This window comes from Amphiura filiformis, chromosome 14 (genome assembly GCF_039555335.1).
Source record: "Amphiura filiformis chromosome 14, Afil_fr2py, whole genome shotgun sequence".
Taxonomy (NCBI): domain Eukaryota; kingdom Metazoa; phylum Echinodermata; class Ophiuroidea; order Amphilepidida; family Amphiuridae; genus Amphiura; species Amphiura filiformis.
The window spans coordinates 9053047-9080076 of NC_092641.1; the positions used below are offsets into that span (position 1 = coordinate 9053047).

The following is a 27030-nucleotide window of genomic DNA, read 5'->3' on the forward strand; positions in this document are numbered from 1 at the left end:
GGTTACTCTCATCATAAGGATTATATAGTTTCACCTATTTACAACTTATCGTTGTGGAGTTATGAGCAAAAAGGTTAAACAGGAAAATCCACAGGGGTTAAACAGATAAAATGCTCCAATGTTGATGAAAATTGTTCTTTTTGTGATAACAACTCTAATAAAGAATAGTTTGGACCACCGAGAATGACGCCTTCCCTAGGTACGACATAAAGAGGTCATTTGCCTATTGAATCCTATAGCTGACAACCTTCCGGTATTTCCATGATCGGTTAACTAGGTAACAAGTCGTTACAGGTAGGTATAACTATAATTTTTATTCGCATTAAGGTAACAGTACCAACAATTTAAGACCATTTTCATCAAAATTGGAGAATTTTATCTATTTTAACCCCAGTGGATCTTCAAATTTAACCTTTGACCTTTTGGCTTATCACTCTGGAATGATAAGTCGGAGGTAGGTCAAACCATCTATTTTATGAATCCTTATGATCATAGGCATATTTTGGTATGATTTTTTTTAATGAGTATTTTGAATTTTGACCTCTGTATAAACTTTTACCTTGGAAATTTGGAATTACCCACGGGTGACAATTCTAAACCCCAATAATCTCGATTTGTAATGTTTTGTTCAACAATATTGCGCAAAAGGATATCGATCGATTACAACGGCTCCAGAATAAATGTGCCCGCTTAGTCTTCTTGTCGCCGAGACGCACTTCCATCAGTCCCCTGTTGAAAGAACTCCATTGGCTTCGTATAAAGGAACGCATTACTTTCAAAACTCTGCTTTATATATACAAGTCACTGAATGGGCTGTGTCCCCGGTATATAGATGAGTGCCTAACTGTTAAACGTCCTCATGAGGGCTCAGTCACCACACGTTCGGACCACGGTCTCAATCTTCGTGTACCAAGGACGAACAAGGGTGCCGGGGACAGGGCCTTTTCAGTGGTTGCTCCTTACAAATGGAACTCAATCCCCCTAAATATCCGCAGTGCCCAAACTGTCACCGGGTTCAAATCCCTTCTGAAAACATACCTTTTCTCATGATGTTGCTTTTTGTTTGTTTTGTTTTTGTTTTTTCTGTGTTTATGCGCTTTGTATCCTCTGGCATTAGGCGCATTATAAATGCCGTGTTACTTACTTACTTACTTACCACCTAAAGAATGATAATCAGCGAAAACAAAACACTTCAACTGGCAAAACCATCTAACCTGATATAACAATAGTTTGCAGCCGGACTACGGAGATAGTTTCATTTAGTTAGAGACCGTTCACAAACACTTGTAAGGGGGGCCTGATGCAAAAGGGGCCCTGAAAAATTTTGATCCTCTTAAGGGGGGCCTGAAAAAAATGACCACAAATTTTCCTGGGGAAATTGGGTTTATATGCTTTTCTATGGGGTTGACCCATAATTTTCACGTCAAAAAGGGGGGCCCTGAAATTTTTGAGATCTCTAAAGGGGGGGGGGGGCTGAAAAATTTTCGTGATGATTTTTTTGCATCATGCCCCCCTTACAAGTGTTTGTGAACAGTCCCTTATACCTGGTGTTGTGTGAGGAATTTTGTGGAAACAAATTGCAAAGTAGTGGTTAGCACTTCTGTGAAATTTTCTAATTGTCGTCATTTCCGGTATTTTTTACCGGCATGACCTCTAAAATCGATTGCTATGGCCAGAGTTCTAGGGCTAGTGACCTCTGCTATTACATAACAAAATGTTGAAAATAAGCTTGCAAATGCGGTGTTGTTTTTTAACACACTCAAAAATAAATGGAAGACACGAGTCATTTCTCGCTTAATTCCCGTACTGAGCCCTTACATAATATTTGAAACACGAGTATAAAGCAAAAAGTAACGTGTAAAAAGATCAATATTGTGCCTGACGAAGCCTTAAAAAGGAGAAAATATGCATGTCCGATCACCAAAATGGTCGTATCTATAATTAACTTGTATTAAGCTTGTATTATAAATTAGCGAAAATGAATGGTGGAATAATTGAGTCGTAGGTTGAAAAATTGCTTTCAATAAGGCCTCGTGTCGTAATCTTTGGTGCAGTGGCCCTAGGAAAATGTAGCAACTGGTCTTGTCCATGCATTGATTAATAATCGTCAGAATCGTTCAGTGATATTTATTCATGCCGTCTTGTCCTACAAAGTAATATCAGCTCATTTAGCTGCAGTACAAACATTTTAAAAAGATATTATTGTTGAGTAAGATACTAAATAAGAAATAGATAATATTGCAAAAATATGCAAAAATTGCGAGTATGCTGACATAGCAGGTTGTGTTGGTGTAGTTGACACCTTGGGTTTTAGTGCGAGAGGTTGAAGGGTCGAACCCCTACCGCAGCATTTGAGTTCTTTATCTACATATGCCTACGAGTGTGTGTGTGTAAGCCGGTTATTACACAGTGTGTCTTTTTTCTTACAGGTTCTTTCTTTCTTTCTTCTTTCTTTTGTCAACCATAACATTTGCTCTAGCACTCACATGCTTCACATGGAACTCGTGGGGTCAAAGGTCACGTAGGGGTCATAGAGGTCAAAAACGTAATTTCAGCTCAAAATGCATCTTCTCCCACATATAACGTAGGACAATGATGCCACTGATTTGCACACGTGCATTGTTATTACCCAGTGTCTATTAGGTGTACACAGATTTGGGGTCAAAGGTCATTAAGGGGTCACTTCCGGTATAAAACGAAAAACATTCAAAAATGTTTATTAGCTCAGTAAAACATGGGATAGTAACGATATGTTCACATATGATCTGCAGTCACCAAATGTATATGTGGTATTTTTTGGGGGTCAAAGCTCATTAAGGGGTCACTTCCGGTATAAAAAGAAATGCCTTTAAAATGCATCTTCTTCCACTAATTATGTAGGACAGAGACGCCACTTGTACACATGCATTGTTATTACCCAGTGTCTATAGGGTGTACACAGATTTGGGGTCAAAGGTCATTAAGGGGTCACTTCCGGTATAAAACGAAATACCTTCAAACATTTCTATAAGCTAAGTAAAACATGGGACAGTAACGTTATGTTCACAGATGATCTGCAGTCACCCAATGTATATGTGGTATTTTTTTATTTGGGGTCAAATCTCATTAAGTGGTCACTTCCGGTATAAAACGAAATACCTTTAAAATGCATATTCTTCCACAGATTACGTAGGACAGTGACGCCACTTGCACACATGCATTGTTATGGGGTGTACACAGATTTGGGGGTCAAAGGTCATTAAGGGGTCACTTCCGGTATAAATCGAAATAACTTCAAATAAAAAATAAAAAAAAGGGTTAAGCAGCGTCAAAGGAAATCTTTGAAATGCTGGAAACTGATGATTTTATTTGGGGCGGTGTGGTGGAGAGAGTTACTTAATGAGGTGTTGGCATGAATGTTAAGTTTGTTAGATTGGGTTTAATAATGTACACTGTAAGTCCAAGTGTTTAGGGTGTCTGTAACAATTTTGGCATTTACACAGTAAAGTTATGACACCTAAACACAAAAGTTAACACATAAAATACAAAGCGTAAACACTTACGAGTATTTAGATGTTCTACTGTTTTATTTCATAATTGTTTGGAAAGTAAATGCACATGTGTTTACTTTGTAAACATTTGGTGTGTTTACTTTTTAAACAATTTTGGAACTCAACACGTTGAATGTTTGGAATCTAAATACTGTCATGTTTATTCTTTGTGTTTATGTGTTAACTTTGTGTTTGCTTTGGTGTTTAGGTGTCCTATACACTTAGTGCGAAATGGATAAATAAACACCTTGCATTGTTAAAAAGTGTTACAAAAACCCTAAACACTTGGATTTACAGTGTATGTTTTATACGAATTTTTGGGTATTAAATAGGTTTGTATTTTATAAACACTGTTTGAAGTGGAAGCAAATAAGTTCAGCTATATACTGTAAGAACACTTTGCCAAGCACTTGAACACATAAATTGTACTTCGTATCATTTTATTTGGTGGAAAAATATAACGTTCAGATGTACATATAAAAATATTAGTTACTGGCAAAAATAAGGCTGTGTTGAAAGATTACATGAAATCTGGTTTGGCAGATGAGTTGTACAGTTTGTACTGGTAAATGTGACATTATAAACGTATTTAAAGTTTAAATGGGGAGAAGTACATTTGTGATGAATACAAAGAACACATATAATACATAAAGTTAAACTAAGCTAAAGTTACAAGCATTGAGTTACATTAATGAAATTTGGCGGAATGATGTTTATAAAGTTCATGTAAAGCATGTTTAAATGCAATATGTCTAGAAAATGTGAATAATTTCTATGATGCTGTGAATGTAGAGGGTTGCTCTTCGCCGGCGTAGTGAACGTTAGTATATTTGCATACTTACACCAATCACGTAATTGATACACCCTTTACCATTTCCTGAACCCCTGTACCATAAACGAATGTTACTGTGGTCATTACGTAACTCGGAAGATCTGACCAAGTTCAACTATGATACACCAATCACGTAATTGATATACCCCCTACCATTTCCTGAACCCCTATACCACAAACAAGTGTTACTGTGTCCATTATGTAACTAGGAAAATCTGCCCAAACTTTTAAAGACATATATTCCATTATATTTTTAGGAACATAAACTTGTAATCAGGCAAATCAGAGTTTGCTCCTAAATTTATACACACAAAAGACACGCTATAGTTGATGAAGCTTTTTCAAGTTTCACTAAAGTACACAAGTCACTTTGTAAAATGGCGTGTTGTTTCGTTATTAATAGTGCAAACTCTTTGAATTCACAGAATAACCCCTGCATATACCCGTGTACCATTTCCTGAAGCTTTCACCATAAACGAATGTCACTATGCCCATTACGTCACTCGGAAGATCTGCGTAAGTATTTAGGGAAATATAAAATTGTAATCTGGCAAATCAAGAGTGTTCCTAAATTACATACAAAATAAGACACCATTATAATTGGTAAGGCCCTGTCAAGTTTCACTAAGTTTCACTAAGGGCACTACAGTCACTTTATAAAATGGCGTGTCGTTTTGTTTTTAATCGGAGTATAGTGCAAACTCTTTGAATTCACGACTGAATAATATAACTAGTATATAACCCCTTCAAAATCTGGTGGTCTCACCTTACACGCCTAGTTAACCTCCACTTAGACTGTTAATACAAAAGGTTTGTACAGGGTGTATCAAAATTAAGTATACAGTTTGAAAAATGCCGCTAAATTAAAAAGTATGAGATCTTTGGTCAAAATTCTCTCGGGGATAACTTAATCAACATCTTGTCCTCCCAAGGCTGAAAAATCACTGTCGTGTGACCAATAATAAGCATTTGGTGGCTACTTTTGTGAGCCGAGTACAAAAGGCAGTTGCGCGAAGTCAATTGGGTTTAAATGCCCGGTGCTTGTTATTGTTGTGCAGCCAAGAGAAACATACAGGTCTACCGATCATTTGTTCTCATTGTTAGGGTTCCAATCCTGTGCATGTGTGAGTTACATAACACGTGACTTTTTTAAAATCTGGGCAACTATCTCCTTACACATGCTAGGTTTTACTTGACAAGGAGAATAGCAACATTAAAATGGATACTCCACAGTGCACGCCAGAGCAAAGGGCCTTCCTTGTTGCAGTGTACCATTGCACCCAGCAGAAGTCTAGCAGAAGTACTTCGGAGAATCTGTCAGCAGTACCCAAATGCAGGTCCCCCTTCACGTGGCGCTATTTACAAAAATGTTTGGAAGTATCAGATAACTGGAACGAGTCGTAATCTGAACAGAGAACATTGTGGTCGCCCCCGAACTGGAAGATCTGCTGCTAATATCCTAGGAGTCTGTAACACTCTGCAGGCAGTGCAAGCAGGAGGTCAAATTAGCTGCCATCAAAATGGACTTGGAATACCATCTGCAACCTTTAACAGAATAACTCGTTTATGACTTGCGATATCATCCCTATCAGACGATAAGGAGACATCAACTTCAGCAAGCAGATCACCAACGTTGCACTGTGTTCTGTCAGTGGCTTCTTGCCCGTCCTCTACGTTTCCTGGAAGATTTCATCATTGGCGATGAATCAGAGTTTGCAATAATGTTTTCACCAGTCCTCCTGCAGACCTTGAGAAACTTCAGAGACGCCTAATTGCACAAGTTGACATTCTCAGGCAGGACAGACCTCAAATTAGACGTGGTGTGAACGCCATGTTGAGAAGAGCTGAAATCTGCATACAGAAGAATTGTGGGCATGTGGAAGACTAAGCCTAAAACTGTCAATAACTGTAAACAGTAAAGAAAGTGGTGAGACTTTTTTGTGATTTGTATGTTGTTTTGATTTATCGTAGGGAGGCTATCCTCCTACGATACTTGAATTTGTACGTGGCCACGAGCTTACTTCATTTTCAGTGAAATAGTGTGAGTGCTTGGGTACATGGTATTAGGTTTCGATAAATTGTGGTGTAGTAATTAATGGATATTGAATTGTTTTTTCAATTGCGATTTGTGTAGTGGAACGTGACAGGGTAGAAAAATGTGTTTTGGGAGGAGTTGATGATTTAATGAATGTGGTGTTAATGAATGTTTGGACTGGTTTTTGTGGAGTTTCAAGGGTTAATATTAATTGGTATTTGCAGTGGGAATTGGTAAGTTTGTTTAGTTGAACTTGGCCAAATTGTTTGTTTTCAGTTGATGGAGATTAATGGAGAGAGTATTAACATATGGATTGATAAGGTTGTGAATGCACAATGATCCCTAGGGAGTAGTGAAAGGTGTTTACATAGAAGTGAAATACCAGTAGGGATTTTAGGAGTTGTAAGTGCAGTAAGTAATGTGATATTGATTGAATGGACTTGAACCAAGTTCAAGGTTGTAGGAAGTTGAAACCAAATAATTTAGTTACTTTGAACTCAGAAAGTTTTGTAGATGACTTGTGTGATAGCTGCTGTAAGGTGAGTGGGTGCTGTTTGTGTTATTCTTAATTGTGCGTAATATGGGAGGTTTGTTTTAAAGGAGCTGTTATATTAGTGGCAGGATTGGTGTGGCTGTTTTGTAATGAAGGGAGTGGTGTTCACACTAGCTAAGGGGTGTTCAGTTGTAAGTATGCGAAGGTACTTTCACACTAGCTGTATTGCGAGAGGGGTATTTAACTCGAGTAAACTGGGTATTTATACCTCGAGTAAAGTGCCCAGTTGTTGTAAGCGTGTGGTACTGTAGGCTTACCCCTTTGACTCATTACAAAACGTTTGTTTAAGAGCTTTAAAGACAGATATTACTAGTACTTGAGGAATATGTCACTAACCATTTGCTTGCCTCATCAGGGTATAGATAGTACCCGGGAGATAGTAAACCTTAGAGGAGAAGGCCCTGTAAGAATGGGTGACCATTGGGAGAGCTGTTTAATATTCAGTAGTAACACTAACATCAATCCCCATCGCACCAGTTCTTTTGCCCAATATTTCTGTACAATAATTGAATGACCTTTGAATGTGCTAGGTACAAAAACTCATATTCCAAAAGATGAGGTCAAATTTGAGCTGGTATTATGCTGGTGAACGATAGCCTTTACGGAGATGGTGTCACTGTACATACCCACAGATTATAGGGACTGTGGTATAATATGAATATGAACTTGACCAGGTCAGTGACTTTCTCTGTCAAAACATATTATGGTATTGTTTCAGTGCAAAAGGGGAGATATCTGAACAAAATGATCATAGTGCAATTATCTTGATTGTATCAAACAGTCAAGTCTTTTTGAAACCAGTTTTATGATGTAAGTTGATGTAACAACTTAACCTTTGTTTGAGATAAAGAGGTATTGCAACAATGTTAATATGTCTTCACATCCGAACTGGATAATATTTTGATGGATTTGGACAGATTTGTTGGGTGATTTGTGTTTGTAATTTTTGCTATTCGTGATGTGTATTTTGAGTTGTGTTGGTGGAAAAGGTAAGCTTCTGAACCAAGTTTGAACTGATGAATGCCAATGGAACATGTAGTATGAATTGAGGGAATCATTCTAAAATTGTCAATTGATCAGAATTTTCAGCAGTAGGCCTATTGATCAGAATGAAATGGGGAAATGATAAGTACAATCAAGATCGCTAGTTCTTATTGACAGAACGAACTCATAAGAGTCATAAGTTCTGAATATTGGGGAAAATATCTCAGGTTTGGGCATATAGCCACCAAAAAATGGTATTTATAAACAAGCAACAAGTTAATAATAGGTCATCACTGGAGTGATTGGTTTCTGGCCCCCAAGTAAACCATATAATAACAAAGCATACTGCAGTTACTGTCCGTTTTCCTATACACAATACACAGTGCTCTCACCATTGAGCTGTGACCTCTACAAATCGTGCCACGTTAAAAGGATAGGCATTTGCCTAGTTAACGTCAATGTGTGAAAAATAACCAGCCAATATTAAAAGTACTCTCAAAACTTCTAGCAAATATATTTCTCTAACATGACCTAAAATTACAGCTAGGTTAGATGTTCAGAAATATTCGTACTTTGGTAAAACAGTGAGTGAGGGCAAGGCATAGCTAGCCAAATCCCGTGTTAATTGAATGGAGATTTGACCGAAAATTTTGGTAAACGGACCGCTCACTTCTGAAGAATGCCACACGAAAACGGTACAAGCTACATTTAAAGTACTCTCTGTTCGATCATCATGATGAGTTTTTAAATAGTATGCCGAAATTTGGTACTGTAGGTAATTGACAAAGGGTCGTACTTCGCTGATGAGTAAGTGACAGTGAACATGAAAATCAGGGCCCATAACCCAAGTTAGTAGCTAGTTAGTGGAGGCCGTCACGGGACTGATTATTGATTATTGAAGTGCCTTATTAATAGATACGCACGATTTAGGGCAAGAAAAAAAAACCGGGACACTTTTGGAGACATCATCATCATCATCATCATCATCATCTTCATCATCATCATCATCATCATCATCATCATCGACATCATCATCATCATCACTTTCTACATTTTTTCTAAACAACATAGGGCCTACCGTTTTAATAAGATTTTTTTCATGAAATGCATGTAACTATAATTATTGTTTAGAGCGTGATGAAATAAAACATCACGATTTTCATCACAAAACAAATATAATGCACAAGAAATCGTTTGTTTTAGAGCGTGATGATGAAATAAAACATCACGGTTTTCATCACGAAACAAAGTAATACATAAGAAATCGTTTGTTTTAAAGCGTGATGAAATAAAACATCACGATTTTCATCACAAAACAAAGTAATAGGCCTACAAAAGAAATACATTTTTCGAGTGATTAAATAAAACATCACGATTTTCATCACGGAACAAAGTAATACATAAGACATCGTTTGTTTGATTGCAATCAACCGCGACAGTTCGTCTCACACACATAACAATGCACTGCGATCAAATAGGTTGATGACAACATTTGATTGAATGGACTGCACTGCGCCATGATTACGTGCACCGGTTCAAATCCTTTGTTTGGAGCCAATCAATAATTTCACGTACAGCCTCTATGCAAATTAGAGTTTACACACGCTGCAGCTGGGGTAATCGACCGAAGCTGGTTGCCGTTAGTGATCGAATGCATGAGCTTATTTGCTTTATTGAATCGATTTACTGGATTAATTTCCTGTTAACTGGGTTTAATGCCACAAAGGTCGAATCGGGCTTGCCATGGACCATAAGTGCATCATGGCTATTGTGGCACTCGACTGCCCATCTATATGCTTGTTCAGACGATCGCTTGTAAAGTCTTGTAACTACATTCAAATGTAAACTTGCATGTAGTGCCCGTCTAAACGCACTCGCATGTAGCTACATGCAAGTTACAAGTGACGATTTTACATGTAAGATATCTTACATGTAGCGAGCCGAGGGCACTCCCACTTTGGAGGTCACGCGCATGTAGGGCTGTTAAGACCCACTTTTTCAGCGTCGATCTACCAAAAAACCCCATATTTTTTACGAACACATGTTCTGTCACCCGAAGGCCCCTTATTTTTCCATTTGATCTGTCACCCAAAGACCCTTATTTTTCAATTTGAACAGCAATTTTCATTCATCACTGATTTTGTTACCTATTATTTGACAAAACAAAGAAATTTGAAGCCTTTTTGAACTAAAAATTTGATTTTTGAGGTTTTTTTGACACTGTTTCGGCTCTCACCCAAAGGTTCCAAAAGTCATGTTCTCACCCAATGACCCCATATTGTTTACATTTTGCTCTCACCGAATGGCCCTTACTGCGAAAGTGCCAGCCCTACACCTATATCCATTTCATATTGAAGTGCCCCGGTAGCGAAGTACATTCAATGTAAGGCCAGTGTGAACAAGACTTGCTTGTAAACTTCGCATGTAAGCATGACCTTGATGACCCAATTCTATTCTGATTGTGCATAATCATGGCATAATTTACCAGTGAAGGTCACTCTTACTTTTGAGTTGGCTCATAGACCATGTTGGCTTACAAGTAAGTCCCGTGTGGACACACACTCCCTTGCAGCCTAATCTCACTTCCCTGGCATAATTTAATTGCCGGCTTAGTTGCTTGTAAGTGGGCTACCGTCTAAACACACCTAATTTGCAGTTGGTGGTGCAATAGGAAAGGTTTTGGGAAGGATATCAGCCTTTGGTAGGGCATTAGGCACAACTATAAACCACCAACATCCTAACAACCAAGCCCCAACCCCACCTCATCCCCGCCCCCATCCAGAGTTACAACAGCCATCACAGAAAAAACCTACGATATATGTGGCTCGAGAGCCACAGCGGCTCTAGTTTTAATTGACTTCGCGCAACATCTTTTTGTAATCGGTTCACAAAAGTAGCCACCAAATCCTTATTATCGGTCACACGCTAGTGATTTTTCAGCTATAGGAGGACAAGATGTTGATTAAGTTATCAACTAGAGAATTTTGACCACAGACCTCGTACTTTTTAATCTAGCTGCATTTTTCAAACTGTGTACTTAATTTTGATACACCCTGTAGTACTACAAACCGGCCAACCCTTGCAGACTGTTAAAAAGACAAACTATATTTATTCTCTTTCTCAGTCATGTACTGCCATACAAAACAAACTCATAAAAATACAGAATGTGCATGCGCCTAACCTACAATTTTCGATCTCATTTGAGCTCGATTATCGTAATGTATTTTGAATGGTGTATCAACGAAAGTTGAGGCATATCACCTAATCGTATGCAAGTCATTTCGGTGAAATTAAATAGGGAAGCATCGCCTGCGGGCGCTGCTTCAAAAACTTTTATCAGCCAAGAAAAATATAGCACAGAGACGGTACATTCACACATGAATTTTTGTGACACATCATATCAAAACATACCTCTTGTCAGTTTTTCTAATATTGAGAAATAGATTTTTTTTTCAAATGTCTTCAAAATATAAAGAATATAAAGGGAAATTAAACCTCCTTTTCATCATAACTCCTGATGATGATAATGATAAAAATTACAGAAATTTCTGGAGCTTGCAATGCATTGTCAGCCCCGAAAAGTTTGATAACGAGTAGACCTATATCTTGAACAAAATCCCTAAACATGGACCTTTTTTCTAAAGATTCCCCCTACAAATGGGTTAGGGTTCGGAGAATAGAGCTGTACATTCACGTCCAATCAAAGTGAGACCCCCCCCCCCTGGCTCAGTGCATACATGTAGGCCTACAGTACTTTCAGAACATTGATCAGTTGTATGTACATGTACACTTTGTGGCAATCCTGTATCTCTCAGAATACAATGAAATTTATGATACCCACCTTAAATATGGGTCATCTCAAAGAAATAGGCCTACCTTATAATTGCCACTTTTTCAATTAGTTTACCAATGCTTTTCTAATCATTTCGAGCAATGCAAACAGCTTTCGTTCTTCACTCCACAAAACTAAGGGGGTTTCTGAAATTTTGTACCATCTTCGTCTTTTCTTTATTTGAAGCACTTTCATCCCATCTGGAACAACAACAATGCCCAATATGTATTTTTGGTCATGAGCCAAAGCTGCCAAGGCAGACTGAACACATTGCTCTGTGGATTCATTGACCAGTCTTTTTAATGAAACATCCCTTCTTCCCTCTTCATGCCATGAAGCTATCTCACATACAAATTTGACTCTGACCTTTTTGTTCTCTATATCTTCACGACATACTAGGTCAGGTTTGTGTGGCTCAAAGAACTCGAAATAACTATCACTTTTCAGGTAAAATTCATCAGGATTGGCCAGAATATAGTCCATAGGATGTACCTGGAAAGGACGCTGTGGATTTTGGATATTGACAACATTTCTTCTCAAGTCAACTTCATCATCACTACTACTTAGAGGAGATCTGGAACGTGAGCGTTGTCGCCTGCCTGTTTTGGCTTTTGATAGCACAATTCTTTTTTCTATTCTACCTCGATTTACTATATCTTGATCAGGTCTCCGCCTACTTGCGTTATCATCTTCATATTCCTCATCATCTGTTGAAGATGAAATCACTAGTTCAGGTTCATCCTCATCAGGTGTCTCCACATGTGCACCTATACTTTTTTTACGTTTCAGTTGGTTTTCATCATATCCATAGTTCAAACAATGTGGCACACCCTTATATATTGTAGCATTTCTGCTTGTTGAAGCTGGTGGAAGGACTAACTCGATCGAATCAGACTCAAAGACAGCTGGGTAAAGAGAGGTAAAAGCTGCTTCCAATTGTGAAGCTGGAGTCCCAAAGCAGCCATCCAGAACTGCCACAGCCCATTTACGAAATGCTTTATCATCAGTCTGTAATGAAGTGAGAGAAGAAAAAAAGGGGGGTCATATTAAACCTGATCAAAAACTGATAAGTGAGTTCAATAAAGAGTGTGATCAAAATTCTGGATAACATTTCTAAGTCAAAATATATGTGCACATACGGGCCAATTACATAAGCTGCTGAAAATCCAAACGTGAGGGATGGACATTACAGCAAAACTTCAAACCAAGCATTTAAGAAGCAAGAAAAGTTCATTTGCCTTTGTTTGTTTTGCAAATTTAAAAAAACCATTGTTTTCAATGCTATAAATTAGGTGATTTACTACATGTACCACCTGAATAAGACTGGGTCGCTGATGAAGATGAAGACGGCAATTTTCGTCCATCCATCATGCAATTAATTGAAACAAGAGTTGTCTTTAAAATAGACAAAAGTTCACAGATCAAGTGTACCGGCTGTATCAAAATGATTGGTACCCATCAGTTTCCAGTGATAATATGGACATCACTGCCACATCAAAATGCAACATAAGATCTGCATAATTGTTTGATTAATGTCATAAACAGTCATCTTACTATAAATAGGCTAATGTTGTATGTGTGTGGGGTGTGCATCGAAAGGTCTGTCAGTTTGGAACTAAATGTCGCCAAATTTATACGGAGATCGGGAATATACAGGAACAGGGCATAATTTAGTTGGTATCGCATAGCAGTTTACTACTCAATTTTAGTAAAATGCTATGCAATTGTATTTTCATTTGCATACAAAAGAATACAACAGCTATACAAATTTTCATCAATGTTTGTTTTTGCTATACAAATGGCCAACACTAAATTATGCCATGTACAGGAAACTTCAAACCAAGCATTTAAGAAGCAAGAAAAGTTCATTTGCCTTTGTTTGTTTTGCAAATTAAAAAAAACAACATTGTTTTCAATGCTATAAATTAGGTGATTTACTACATGTACAACTTGAATAAGACAGGTCGCTGATGAAGATGAAGACGGCAATTTTCATCCCTCCATCATGCAATTAATTGAAACAAGAGTTGTCTTTAAAAAGACAAAAGTTCACAGATCAAGTGTACAGGCTGTATCAAAATAATTGGTACTCATCAGTTTCCAGTGATTATATATGGACACTGTTGGCAGAGGGGTCAGACCCCCACCCTTTTTATTTTTGTGGCACCCTTAAAACCAAGGCACCCTTTTTATGTACAAAGTCAGGACCCCGCCACTTAATGCTTTATCCGCCATTTGTATACAGAAGTCCCTCAAAAAGCTGTAGCATATGTCATGCCGCTTTTTAAGTCCCTGTAACTTTATAACATTACGGGTGTATGAGAAGCAAAGAGAGTTCTAACCATGTGCGGCACTTGCGACTATGGTTAAATTTATAATATGTCAGCATAGTGGATTTGCACTGGAAACATGTAAACATGCATCAAATGGAATTTTATCTTCGTATATGGTTTGACAATGATCCTTGGGAAATAGGATGATTTTATAATTCAATAAAAATATATTGGAAGTTGAAACAACCCCTACACGTTTTAATTTACTCCCACCCTTTATATCAATCCACCCTTTTTACCAACAAAGTTTAAACCCCCACCCTTTTAATGATTTTTCAAATTTCAAAGTGGCACCCTTTAAAAAGGGTGCCCTGCCAACAGTGATGGACATCACTGCCACATCAAAATGCAACATAAGATCTGCATAATTGTTTGATTAATGTCATAAACAGTCATCTTACTATAAATAGGCTAATGTTGTATGTGTGTGGGGTTGTGCATCGAAAGGCTCCGTCAGTTTGGATCTAAATGTCGCCAAATTTATACGGGAGATCGGGGAATATACAGGAACAGGGCATAATTTAGTTGGTATCGCATAGCAGTTTACTACTCAATTTTGGTAAAATGCTATGCAATTGTATTTTCATTTGCATACAAAAGAATACAACAGCTATACAAATTTTCATCAATGTTTGTTTTTGCTATACAAATGGCCAACACTAAATTATGCCATGTACAGGAAACTTCAAACCAAGCATTTAAGAAGCAAGAAAAGTTCATTTGCCTTTGTTTGTTTTGCAAATTAAAAAAAAAACATTGTTTTCAATGCTATAAATTAGGTGATTTACTACATGTACAACTTGAATAAGACAGGTCGCTGATGAAGATGAAGACGGCAATTTTCATCCCTCCATCATGCAATTAATTGAAACAAGAGTTGTCTTTAAAAAAGACAAAAGTTCACAGATCAAGTGTACCGGCTCTATCAAAATGATTGGTACCCATCAGTTTCCAGTGATTATATATGGACATCACTGCCACATCAAAATGCAACATAAGATCTGCATAATTGTTTGATTAATGTCATAAACAGTCATCTTACTATAAATAGGCTAATGTTGTATGTGTGTGGGGTTGTGCATCGAAAGGCTCTGTCAGTTTGGAACTAAATGTCGCCAAATTTATACGGGAGATCGGGGAATATACAGGAACAGGGCATAATTTAGTTGGTATCGCATAGCAGTTTACTACTCAATTTTAGTAAAATGCTATGCAATTGTATTTTCATTTGCATACAAAAGAATACAACAGCTATACAAATTTTCATCAATGTTTGTTTTTGCTATACAAATGGCCAACACTAAATTATGCCATGTACAGGAAACTTCAAACCAAGCATTTAAGAAGCAAGAAAAGTTCATTTGCCTTTGTTTGTTTTGCAAATTAAAAAAAACAACATTGTTTTCAATGCTATAAATTAGGTGATTTACTACATGTACAACTTGAATAAGACAGGTCGCTGATGAAGATGAAGACGGCAATTTTCATCCCTCCATCATGCAATTAATTGAAACAAGAGTTGTCTTTAAAAAAGACAAAAGTTCACAGATCAAGTGTACAGGCTGTATCAAAATAATTGGTACTCATCAGTTTCCAGTGATTATATATGGACACTGTTGGCAGAGGGGTCAGACCCCCACCCCTTTTATTTTTGTGGCACCCTTAAAACCAAGGCACCCTTTTTATGTACAAAGTCAGGACCCCGCCACTTAATGCTTTATCCGCCATTTGTATACAGAAGTCCCTCAAAAAGCTGTAGCATATGTCATGCCGCTTTTTAAGTCCCTGTAACTTTATAACATAACGGGTGTATAAGAAGCAAAGAGAGTTCTAACCATGTGCGGCACTTGCGACTATGGTTAAATTTATAATATGTCAGCATAGTGGATTTGCACTGGAAACATGTAAACATGCATCAAATGGAATTTTATCTTCGTATATGGTTTGACAATGATCCTTGGGAAATAGGATGATTTTATAATTCAATAAAAATATATTGGAAGTTGAAACAACCCCTACACTTTTTAATTTACTCCCACCCTTTATATCAATCCACCCTTTTTACCAACAAAGTTTAAACCCCCACCCTTTTAATGATTTTTCAAATTTCAAAGTGGCACCCTTTAAAAAGGGTGCCCTGCCAACAGTGATGGACATCACTGCCACATCAAAATGCAACATAAGATCTGCATAATTGTTTGATTAATGTCATAAACAGTCATCTTACTATAAATAGGCTAATGTTGTATGTGTGTGGGGGTGTGCATCGAAAGGCTCCGTCAGTTTGGATCTAAATGTCGCCAAATTTATACGGGAGATCGGGGAATATACAGGAACAGGGCATAATTTAGTTGGTATCGCATAGCAGTTTACTACTCAATTTTGGTAAAATGCTATGCAATTGTATTTTCATTTGCATATGTAACCGGCACCAGAATGGTTGGTCTTAATAATAAGGGTAGGGTTTGAAATGTTAGGACTTAAGGTTTATCATTATTTACCATGTTTATTATTTTGTTTATTTTGATTGTGTTATTATTAATTAATGTAGGTTTTTGGTTTCATATCAAATTATATTTCTACCTGTTGTGTAATTAATCGATCATAATCATCATCAAGTTAATTTATTTTCCATCATAATCAACATTGTCTTTGAAATTGTTTTTAATAGATCATGGTTTATCTTTAATTTGAAAAGGTCATTTACCTCAGTGATCATGAACACGCTGCATCCTTTGATTCTCAAGTTTATGAGTGCTTCAAATGTTTATGTCTTCATTGTTTATTGTCTTCCATTCATAGAGGTTTTAAGAGCACTTTAGCAAGTGATTCCTTTTATATGAGTGTGTATTGTTATCCTAGTAAGTTAAGTGCTATGGTATTTATTGCCTCTTATCCAATTAACTTATCTTTTGGCTTAAGATGGTAGGTGATGTACTTATGCATTATGCATGAGAAAGTTTTATCTCTTTAACATGTTATGTATTGTTAAGATTTGTCACAGTAAATGCTTAGCTAGGGATATTATTTATGCTGTGGCAGAGATGGTACTTAAGTTGGTTTTCAAGTGTTTTTCCCATATGAACTTGTCTTAGTTAATTTTCACTTCACTTCCATCCTAGCCTGCAACTGATCAACATCAAATCTTCCATCCAGGCATCCAACTTGTCAACATCAATTCAATCGTCATCATATTCATTAAATATATTTATAATATTGCATCTATCTTCATTGTTTCTACGAATCATCAGATATTATTATATTAAAGCCGGAGCATAACAACAGCGTATATCTACAAGTCTTCCATCGTGTCTATTTATTTTGTGTAACGGTATTGGACATTTATTATCGCCCGAGTAAGCCCCTGGATCCAAAGTTGAACAAAAAAGAAAATCACCCTAAAAATCTTCACCGTTACATTGGCGCCCAACGTGGGGCTTTGCACATGATATATTTGTATGTTTTACTTTAAGAAATATCTATTTCCATATCTATATTTTGTATTTGCCTATTTAAGGTGCAAAGCATTTGATTTATTTTTTTTTTTTTGATTACAAATTGAAGTTATTTATACTTCTCTTAATTTGATAATATTATAGGCCTTGTTGTATAGATTTCCAAATTTTGCCTGGGCACCCACTCTATCCGGAGCATAGAAATGACTTTATTGTTTAAATGTTTACATTTTGTTGCACACTGCATGCACGCTGCTTATATTGAAAACATTGCAACTCATTGGTGAACTTGGAAAGCTGCTACTACTTTTCTGTTTTGTGTGATCCATACATGTAACTGCATTTTAACATTTGCCGCATAATTTTCATGCATGCACGCTGATAATAATTGCATTGATAGCACTGCAACTCATCGTCGAGCTGATAACATTTCTACTAGTTATTTACATGCTCATATCTGCATTTTAAGGTGTCACCTTCTGCTGTACACTACATAATGCTTTTAGACTTGCCAATTAGCTTCACAAGAGAATCAACACTTTTGCTTAACAGCCAGACATATTTTTGCTGCACTCGCAATTTCGCACTTTTTACCTAAACTTTCACAACTGCATGGGCATATTTCTCTTACTTTGCAACGCTTTTACATCTGAATTTTGCATGCAAACTTGTTATTTGGATGAAGCTTCGCTAACTTTCTGCATTTGAATCCGTGCATGAACTTGGGAGAATTCTGAACTTGACGACTTGCAACTTCTCAATGGATGCGACACCATTAGCATTTTGAACTCTTTTGAAAAACTCTTTCATAATTGCATTTGAAATGTGTAGTTTAAGTTTATAAGGTTTAATTAAAGAAATCGCCCTCTCTAATTATAATTATTTTATAAGGTATATTTACCATACTAAGTGAAAGTTTAAACTAGCATATTTATTTGACCCTAATTTTGCTTAATTGGATGCGCATATTGAGCACATTGCACATTTACTTGATTTTTCATTTTATTTTTAATTACTTTAACAAATTATACTTAATCCAGTTGTTTCCAAATTTTGGTTTCAAATTGTTCTGGCATACCTGCAGCTTTATCTTTGGCTCTGTTCAATTCTACTTTCCTAATCCTTCATTTGCTGGTCAACATGGCACACTACTCCCAACAGCCTCCACCACCTGGTAGCTACGACACCACACCACTCATGCCGACTTTGAGTCCTGAGCACCCCGAGTCAGTTAGACCTCGCCAAAGACCACAAATTCCAGATAGGCCTACATGCCAGCCGACGTCAACTCCTGATACCCCTCGGCGACCAGACATGTCTTCATCAGCAAGATTATCAGACCGCTCACCATTTGGGTCACTCTCAAGTCAACCTATGATAGTGCAGCGCCCTCCAGTACCCTGTAGGCCACCCCACTTTTCTGGCAGCGATCGTCCCAAGTCTGGAGAGGTCACCTACCAAGAATGGAAGCGGATGGTACGTCAACTAATCCTGGATGACCCCACATATCCCGTAGCTATCATCCGAAACTCTCTACGAGGCACTCCTCAACTGCATGTGGAAGACTGTCGCAATGTACATGATATTATTTACCGCCTGGATGAACTCTTTGATGACACAGCTGACAGGGACACCTTATTATCCCAATTTTACTCAAACAAACAAGTGAAGTCCGAATCAGCTAAGGAATACTACATGCGACTTCTGACCCTACTGAAGGAAATCTGCACTGTGGATTCAAACCTTGGCACCACAACTCTCATCAAGCTTAAGACGAGTTTTCTACGAGGGCCTACACAACGCACAGTTGAGAGCGACGCTTCACTACAAGTATGATAGCGCATGCCCAGCAGCCGATTTGATGAAGGCGGTGTCCAAAGAGGAGGAGAGACTCAAGAAGATACCAAAACAAAGCCAAGCCCAGTTGGTAGAAAGCATGGCACAGCTTCAGGTCGACCAGCCAAAGAAGTCGGTGTCCATTTATGAACCGCCACCTGGATACATCCTAGCGTGTGCATTATGCTGGCAGCCAGGGCACCCTGCTATGGTGTGCGCCAACACATGTGATGAGCAACAGCCACAACCAAAGCCACCGCAGAAGATGCAGAATCAATCACACCCCCCGGCTTCGAACTCTTATCACCACAACTCTCATCAGCAAAACTCTCATCAGCAAAACTCTCCTCAGCAAAACTCTCATCAGCAAAACTCTCATCAGCAAAACTCTCATCAGCAAAACTCTCATCAGCAAAACTCTCATCAGTACAACTCTCATAACCAAAACTCTCATCACAATGATAAAGGGCACTGGCACGGCAAGTACCAACCGCAAACATGGCAAAGGAACCAGAACTCCCAGTATCGATCTCGTTACCATGGCAACAATGGGTATAATGGTTACAACTCCAGAGGTAGCTATCGTGGTGGATACAGAAATACCAGTTCACACCATTCCGCTCCATATGGTGATAACCAGCCAGCACCTAAATCACAAATGAACCAGCCACCACCTCAACGACATTCTGCTTATCAGGGACGCAGTTTTTCACAGCAAGCTGATTTAAACGGACAAGTTCCTCTGCCAGGAGGCGAGCAGTAGGACCATCAACCAAATATAGCAAAGCCTCTATCTTAGACAGACTTGTGGGAGCAGCGAATGAAGATGAAATTGAAATTGAGGGGACTTCCTGTCTTGCACTAATCGACACTGGATCTCAGGTGACCACCATCAGCCAGTCTTTTCTGAAGAGCCAGCTGTCTGATCTACCAATATATCCTGTAGATGATTTGTTAGAAGTTGAAGGCGCTGGAGGACAGAAAGTTCCCTATATTGGATACATTGAAGCCTCGATTGCTGCAAAAGTAATTCCACATCAACCACCTGTCGCCCTCAGTGTTTTGGTTCTGGTGGTGGAAGACACCAGATACAACCAGAAAGTTCCAGTTGTGATTGGTACTAATCTCATCAGACCATGTCACAAACAAGTTGGCTCAAAACAAACGTCCTCAACGGCCTGGAACTTAGCTTTTCAGCAACTTGTCAAGAGAGGCAGATTCTTACAGCGTGACCAACCAAATCAAGTTCGGAGTATGAACAAAAAGCCAATGACTATAGAAGCTCAGCAGACTACTGTTGTGTGGGGAATGGTGAGGTCAACCCCGGGGATTGGTGTCTACGATGCAGTCACTGAACCGAGTCAACGTGCCGGTATCTCCAGCAGTCTGACCATCATGCCAAGTGCAGTGACTATTAAGGAGCCTCTACAATATATACCAGTTCAGATAACCAACTCATCCAGAAGACAACTCACCATCCATCCGAAGTCTGTGCTTTGCAGTCTTCAGCCTGCAGATTGGGTAGGGCCACCTGATAGACTTCATACGCAGTCTGCAGCCACTACAGTTCAACTCCAAAATATGACAACAAAACTTCCAGACGATGCTAACGCTCCTCCTACCACAGCCAAAGAAAAGTATGGCAGTCGAGCCATCGGTCTGGAAGACGCCAATTTGACAAATGATCAACGACAACAAGTTCGAGAACTTCTACACAAGTTTGAAGATGTTTTCTCGCAATCCGAACATGACCTTGGACATGTGACGGCTGTGCGCCACCAAATCCGCCTTACTGATGACACGCCATTCAAACAGCGTCACCGACGGATCCCGCCATCGCAGTATGACGAAGTCAGGTGTCTGCTCAAGGAAATGTTAGATGCTGGTGCCATCAGGGAATCGCACAGTCCATTTGCACAACCAATCGTCTTAGTCAGAAAGAAAGACAACACTCTTCGCCTCTGCATTGACTTCCGAACCTTGAACAAGAAGACCATCAAGGACAACTTTCCTTTACCCCGTATTGACGACACAATAGATGCCCTCTACGGTGCCAAGTGGTTCAGTTCTCTGGATCTTAAGAGTGGCTATTGGCAGATTGAAATGGACGAAGAGGATAAACCGAAAACTGCTTTCACAACGCCATTGGGCTTCTTCGAGTGTAATCGGATGCCATTTGGTTTAACCAACGCTCCCGCCACATTCCAGCGGCTCATGGAGAGATGCATGGGTGATCTTAACCTGAAGCAGTGTTTGGTATACCTCGACGACATCATCGTATACTCTGCGACCTTCGAGGAACATCTTCAGCGCCTTGCATCAGTCCTAGAGCGACTTCAGCAATATCACCTCAAGTTGAAGCCAACGAAGTGCACCCTGTTTCAACCTCGAGTTGGATATCTTGGCCATGTTATCTCTTCAGAAGGAGTCTCTACAGATCCAAAGAAGACAGAAGCACTTCGTGAGTGGCCAGAGCCTCACGACAGTCACTGATCTGCGCTCTTTTCTCGGCTTCGCTGGGTACTACAGGAAATTTGTGAAAGATTACTCCAAGATAGCCATGCCTCTGAATGCCCTCCTAGGTGGACCAAAACGGAAAGGACGGAAGAAGCAGAAGGAGATTGCTGCCAGAGAAACACCAGAGTGGAAGTGGACAGGTGACTGCCAGCAAGCATTCGAGACGATCAAAGACAAACTTTGTCATCCTCCTGTGTTGGCCTTTGCTGATTTTTCCCAGCCTTTCATCGTGCACACCGATGCCAGCACTGCCGGCTTAGGTGCTGCCCTCTATCAAATGCAGGAAGGTCAGGAGCGAGTCATCGCCTATGCCAGCAGAGGACTTAAACCTAGTGAGAAGAACTATCCAGCACACAAACTGGAATTCTTGGCGCTGAAATGGTCAGTCACAGACAAGTTCCATGATTACCTATACGGTCGACCATTTCAAGTAGTTACCGACAACAATCCACTTACTTATGTCACCACATCTGCCAAACTAGATGCTACTGGTCATCGCTGGCTGGCAGCCCTATCAGCCTATGACTTCAGTCTGTCTTACCGCCCGGCAAAAGAAATGGCGATGCTGATGGCCTGTCAAGACGGCCTCATCCTTCATCGGGCGGATAAGACCCAGCCTGCTGTGAGCTTGCCAGTTGAGGTGACCAGTGAAGTCATCAGAGTTCTCTGCAACCATCATTTAGTAGACACCCATGATGAATCTAGCCATCCTCCTATTGAGTCTGTTTGCTGCAACCCTCAGGTTGTTACTCCATCTCTAGACGTGCCAGATCAATCTGAGACTCCCTTATCTGACGGACAACCTGCATTGCCAGCAACCTCCATGGAAGAATGGCGCCGCTTACAAGAAGGAGACCCACTCATCAAGAGAATCATAGACATGAAGATAAGTGGCAAACGCTTATCTTCAAGAGATGAGTCTCCTGACTTCAAGTGTTTCATCCGCAATGGGACAAACTGCAGTTTCATCATGATGTTCTCCATCGCGTGAGGAAAGTTGATGGCAAGACTACATATCAGCTCGTCGTCCCTTCCTCTCATCGCGACCAAGCACTATGTGGCGTCCATGATGATGTTGGTCACTTTGGCCGGAACGCACTCTGGAGCTGGCCCGTCAACGCTTCTATTGGCCTGGGATGTTCCAAGATGTGACCAACAGAATTAAGACATGCGGTCGTTGCATTCGTCGGAAAGCACCAACACAACAGCATGTAGCTCCGTTGATTCCCATATTGACTACTGCGCCCTTAGAACTTGTCAGCATGGACTATCTGACCTTGGAACTGTCCAAAGGCGGCATCGAAAACATACTGGTGATCACAGATCATTTCACCAAGTATGCCGTGGCAGTTCCAACGAAGAACCAGACTGCGCAGACTACTGCTAAAGCTCTATGGGACAACTTTTTAGTTCATTATGGGTTTCCAACCAGATTGCACTCTGACCAAGGCCGCAATTTCGAGAGCAAAGTCATCGCTGACCTTTGCCGGATCGCCAACATCACCAAGACCAGGACGACGCCCTATCATCCTCAAGGCAATGGGCAGTGCGAACGTTTTAACCGCACATTGCTGAATATGCTTGGGACACTGACATCTGATCAGAAGACAGACTGGAAAACCTATGTACGCCCTCTGGTTCATGCATACAACGCTACCAAACATGAGGCCACCGGTTTCGCACCCTACTTCTTGATGTTCGGCCGTCATCCACGCCTGCCAGTTGATGTGTTGTTTGGTCTGAAACCCATTCCGCCACCAACCAAGCCAGTGACTTCAACCAGCTATGCAGCAAAACTTCAAGAGCGGTTGGAATATGCATACGATCTGGCGTCCAAAGGAGTCACAAATGCAGCAGCCACGAACAAGGCCAGATATGACATTAAGTCAAGGGAGAACGCCCTTCAACCTGATGACAGAGTGTTGGTGAAGAGGGTTGGCATCCAGGGAAAGCACAAGATCGGCGACAGATGGGATGCAGATATCTATGTTGTGGTGCGACATGTAAACCCGGATCTACCAGTGTATGATGTTAGACCAGAGACCGCTTCAGGCCCTCTTCGCACTTTGCACCGAAACATGTTGCTGCCTTGTAACCATCTGCCATCTACTACAGCTTCTGCAAGTACAGAGAAAGACACCGATCCTGAAGCTGCCACGCCACCAAGACGGTCAGCACGACTACAACAACGGCAGCCAGATGCACCAGATGCCTCAAGCAACCATACACCTACGGTGCAGTCAGGCATTGTTGCCCACGCCTTCAACTTCAAGCGCGGGCAAGGCTCTCACGTAAGACCAGTGCAAGACTCCAAGAATTCACCCAGAAGCTGCTTCAACGAGCCCACGAAATCAAACTGGCCCAGTCCGATTCCGAGCGCTAAATGTCGGGACGCCATTTTCTTGTAGCGGGGGAGAGTGTAACCTGCATGGAAATTAGCCTACATGGGATAGCTGCCCTCTATCTGTGCTAATTTGCATAACAATCAATTTATGACTGGTGGTGTGCTCCTTGGGCAGTACCTCTATAGTCAGCACCAAGGACACACTTAACCACCATCTTCTCTCCCTTTGCAGGTATGTCAAAACAGTTTATTTTGTTTATTTTACTGCTTTTATTTGATTTCTTCAGAAAGTCAAGCTCATATTTGGATATTACCATATCTAAGGTTTCATGTTCTGGAATTTGGTGAAGATCGTAATAAGTTTCGGACTGATTTTTATTGCCTAAAAGTTCTTCAAAAGTTTTCCTATTCACAAAATTTCTTAAATTTGTGTGATGAGCTATTATTATGGAAACTATTCCTAAACATGATGATATCTGATTTTAAAGGTACTGAGTTAAGAGTATTACTTGGATGTTCATAATATTATTGTACTAACACCATTTAAGATTTGCATGTAATATTTTGAGAATTAATAGTTGATTTGATTCAACATGTTAAAGCTTCTGAATTATGAAACTTTTCTGTGCATTAAGAGATGTCCAGAGATTTTCTCAAAATTATTCACATTCATGTTTGTTATTCTTATTTTCTCAAAATTTTGGTATCTTTGATTTAACTCATAATTGAGTTACTATTTTGTGAACTATGTGCTTGAGCACATGATACATGCAGGTCACCTCCTATGTCCATGATACTTTTATTAGATAGAATTGGTGTATACTCGGTGTCACTCAGGGCAAATTAGGGCATTTAACAAAGTGTTCTAAAAGGCATGTGACATAAATATTTTGTTATTCTATCTAGGAATGAGAGTATCATACCTTGTACTTTTAAGTTTACTAACAGTATTTTAAGTTTTTGTAAAATTGACAAAGTGACTGAGTCATGTTAGTTTTATTTTTGCCATTCATTTTGTGTTACGCAGCTCAAGCGAAACCAGTCACTAATAATGAAAATTAACTGATACTTGTATCACTTTAAGTTTAACCTGTCATTGAAGCGTACAGGGTGGAATACATAAACTATTTTCCTTAAAGAAAGTTAAGATAAGTCCTTTCAAACTATCTGGCCAATGTTTGGATAAGGACCATGTGCACTGATAAGAGACATGTTTGCTTTGTTTCTCTGCCTAGCCATAGCCATGTGTGTATGTTTAGAGGTTTGTGTTAACAAAGGCACGCCTCTTCACCTCAAGGATTTTTATTGATTGAGTGCTATAAATGCACATCATTGTTTATTTGTTTTGGCAATGCATATTGTTTATCTTAATAATTTGTTTTGGCTATTTCCAAAATAATTTTTGTTGATCTAACTAATTTGTTTTGGCTATTTCCGAAATGATTTTCCTCTTGTTTTTGATCATGAAGTTCCTTTTGATTTGTATAAATTTTTAAGAAGTTTGATGAAACATTATGTTTATCTATTCCATCATGTGGAAATTATTATTATCAACTTATCCTTAGTTTAGATAGTTATCTAGTTAAACTTTTCTATGTTTATTTTGGCGAAGTGTTTTATTAATTGGCCATAACCAGGATTAGCTTTATTATTGCTCGTGCGTTAGTTATGTTTCTGACTTTTGGTATACGTGCTAAATCTTTTCAAATACAGTTAATATTGTTACCAAATCTCGTCTTTAAGGGCAGTACCTCTATAGTCAGCACCAAGGACACACTTACACAATGTAACCACCATCTTCTCTCCCTTTGCAGGTTGTCCTTGGTACTGGTACCCTACCTCAGCAAAATTAACCTACAACATGTATATGACTATGAGTAAAACCTGGAGTGAAAATAAAGCGTAGTGTACATGCATCTGAACATTATTATTGGATTGAACTGACGTTTGATTACTATTGTTAACAAGTACCCAGTACGTTTTAAGTGCAACAACGCGAGAAAGTCCCATGGTTGAAATTTGGTAAAATCTAAACAACAAGTAATTTAAAGGCCACAAAATACCAAAGTCATCGCTGACCTTTGCCGGATCGCCAACATCACCAAGACCAGGACGACGCCCTATCATCCTCAAGGCAATGGGCAGTGCGAACGTTTTAACCGCACATTGCTGAACATGCTTGGGACACTGACATCTGATCAGAAGACCGACTGGAAAACCTATGTACGCCCTCTGGTTCATGCATACAACGCTACCAAACATGAGGCCACCGGTTTCGCACCCTACTTCTTGATGTTCGGCCGTCATCCACGCCTGCCAGTTGATGTGTTGTTTGGTCTGAAACCCATTCCGCCACCAACCAAGCCAGTGACTTCAACCAGCTATGCAGCAAAACTTCAAGAGCGGTTGGAATATGCGTACGATCTGGCGTCCAAAGGAGTCACAAATGCAGCAGCCACGAACAAGGCCAGATATGACATTAAGTCAAGGGAGAATGCCCTTCAACCTTATGACAGAGTGTTGGTGAAGAAGGTTGGCATCCAGGGAAAGCACAAGATCGGCGACAGATGGGATGCAGATATCTATGTTGTGGTGCGACGTGTAAACCCGGATCTACCAGTGTATGATGTTAGACCAGAGACCGCTTCAGGCCCTCTTCGCACTTTGCACCGGAACATGCTGCTGCCTTGTAACCATCTGCCATCTACTACAGCTTCTGCAAGTACAGAGAAAGACACCAATCCTGAAGCTGCCACGCCACCAAGACGGTCAGCACGAC

The 27030-nt window shown here is 39.5% G+C and overlaps 1 protein-coding gene across 1 annotated transcript in view; it reads right to left on the reverse strand.

The window, feature by feature from the left end:
- Positions 1-10994: 10994 nt before the first annotated feature.
- LOC140169659 (uncharacterized) overlaps positions 10995-27030 on the reverse strand; it is a 46593-nt gene continuing 30557 nt past the window's right edge. The window contains exon 4 of the mRNA XM_072192945.1: positions 10995-12774. Within this exon, the coding sequence (XP_072049046.1) occupies positions 11833-12774 (942 nt within the window). The 3' untranslated portion in view covers positions 10995-11832. The remainder of the gene's footprint in view (positions 12775-27030) is intronic.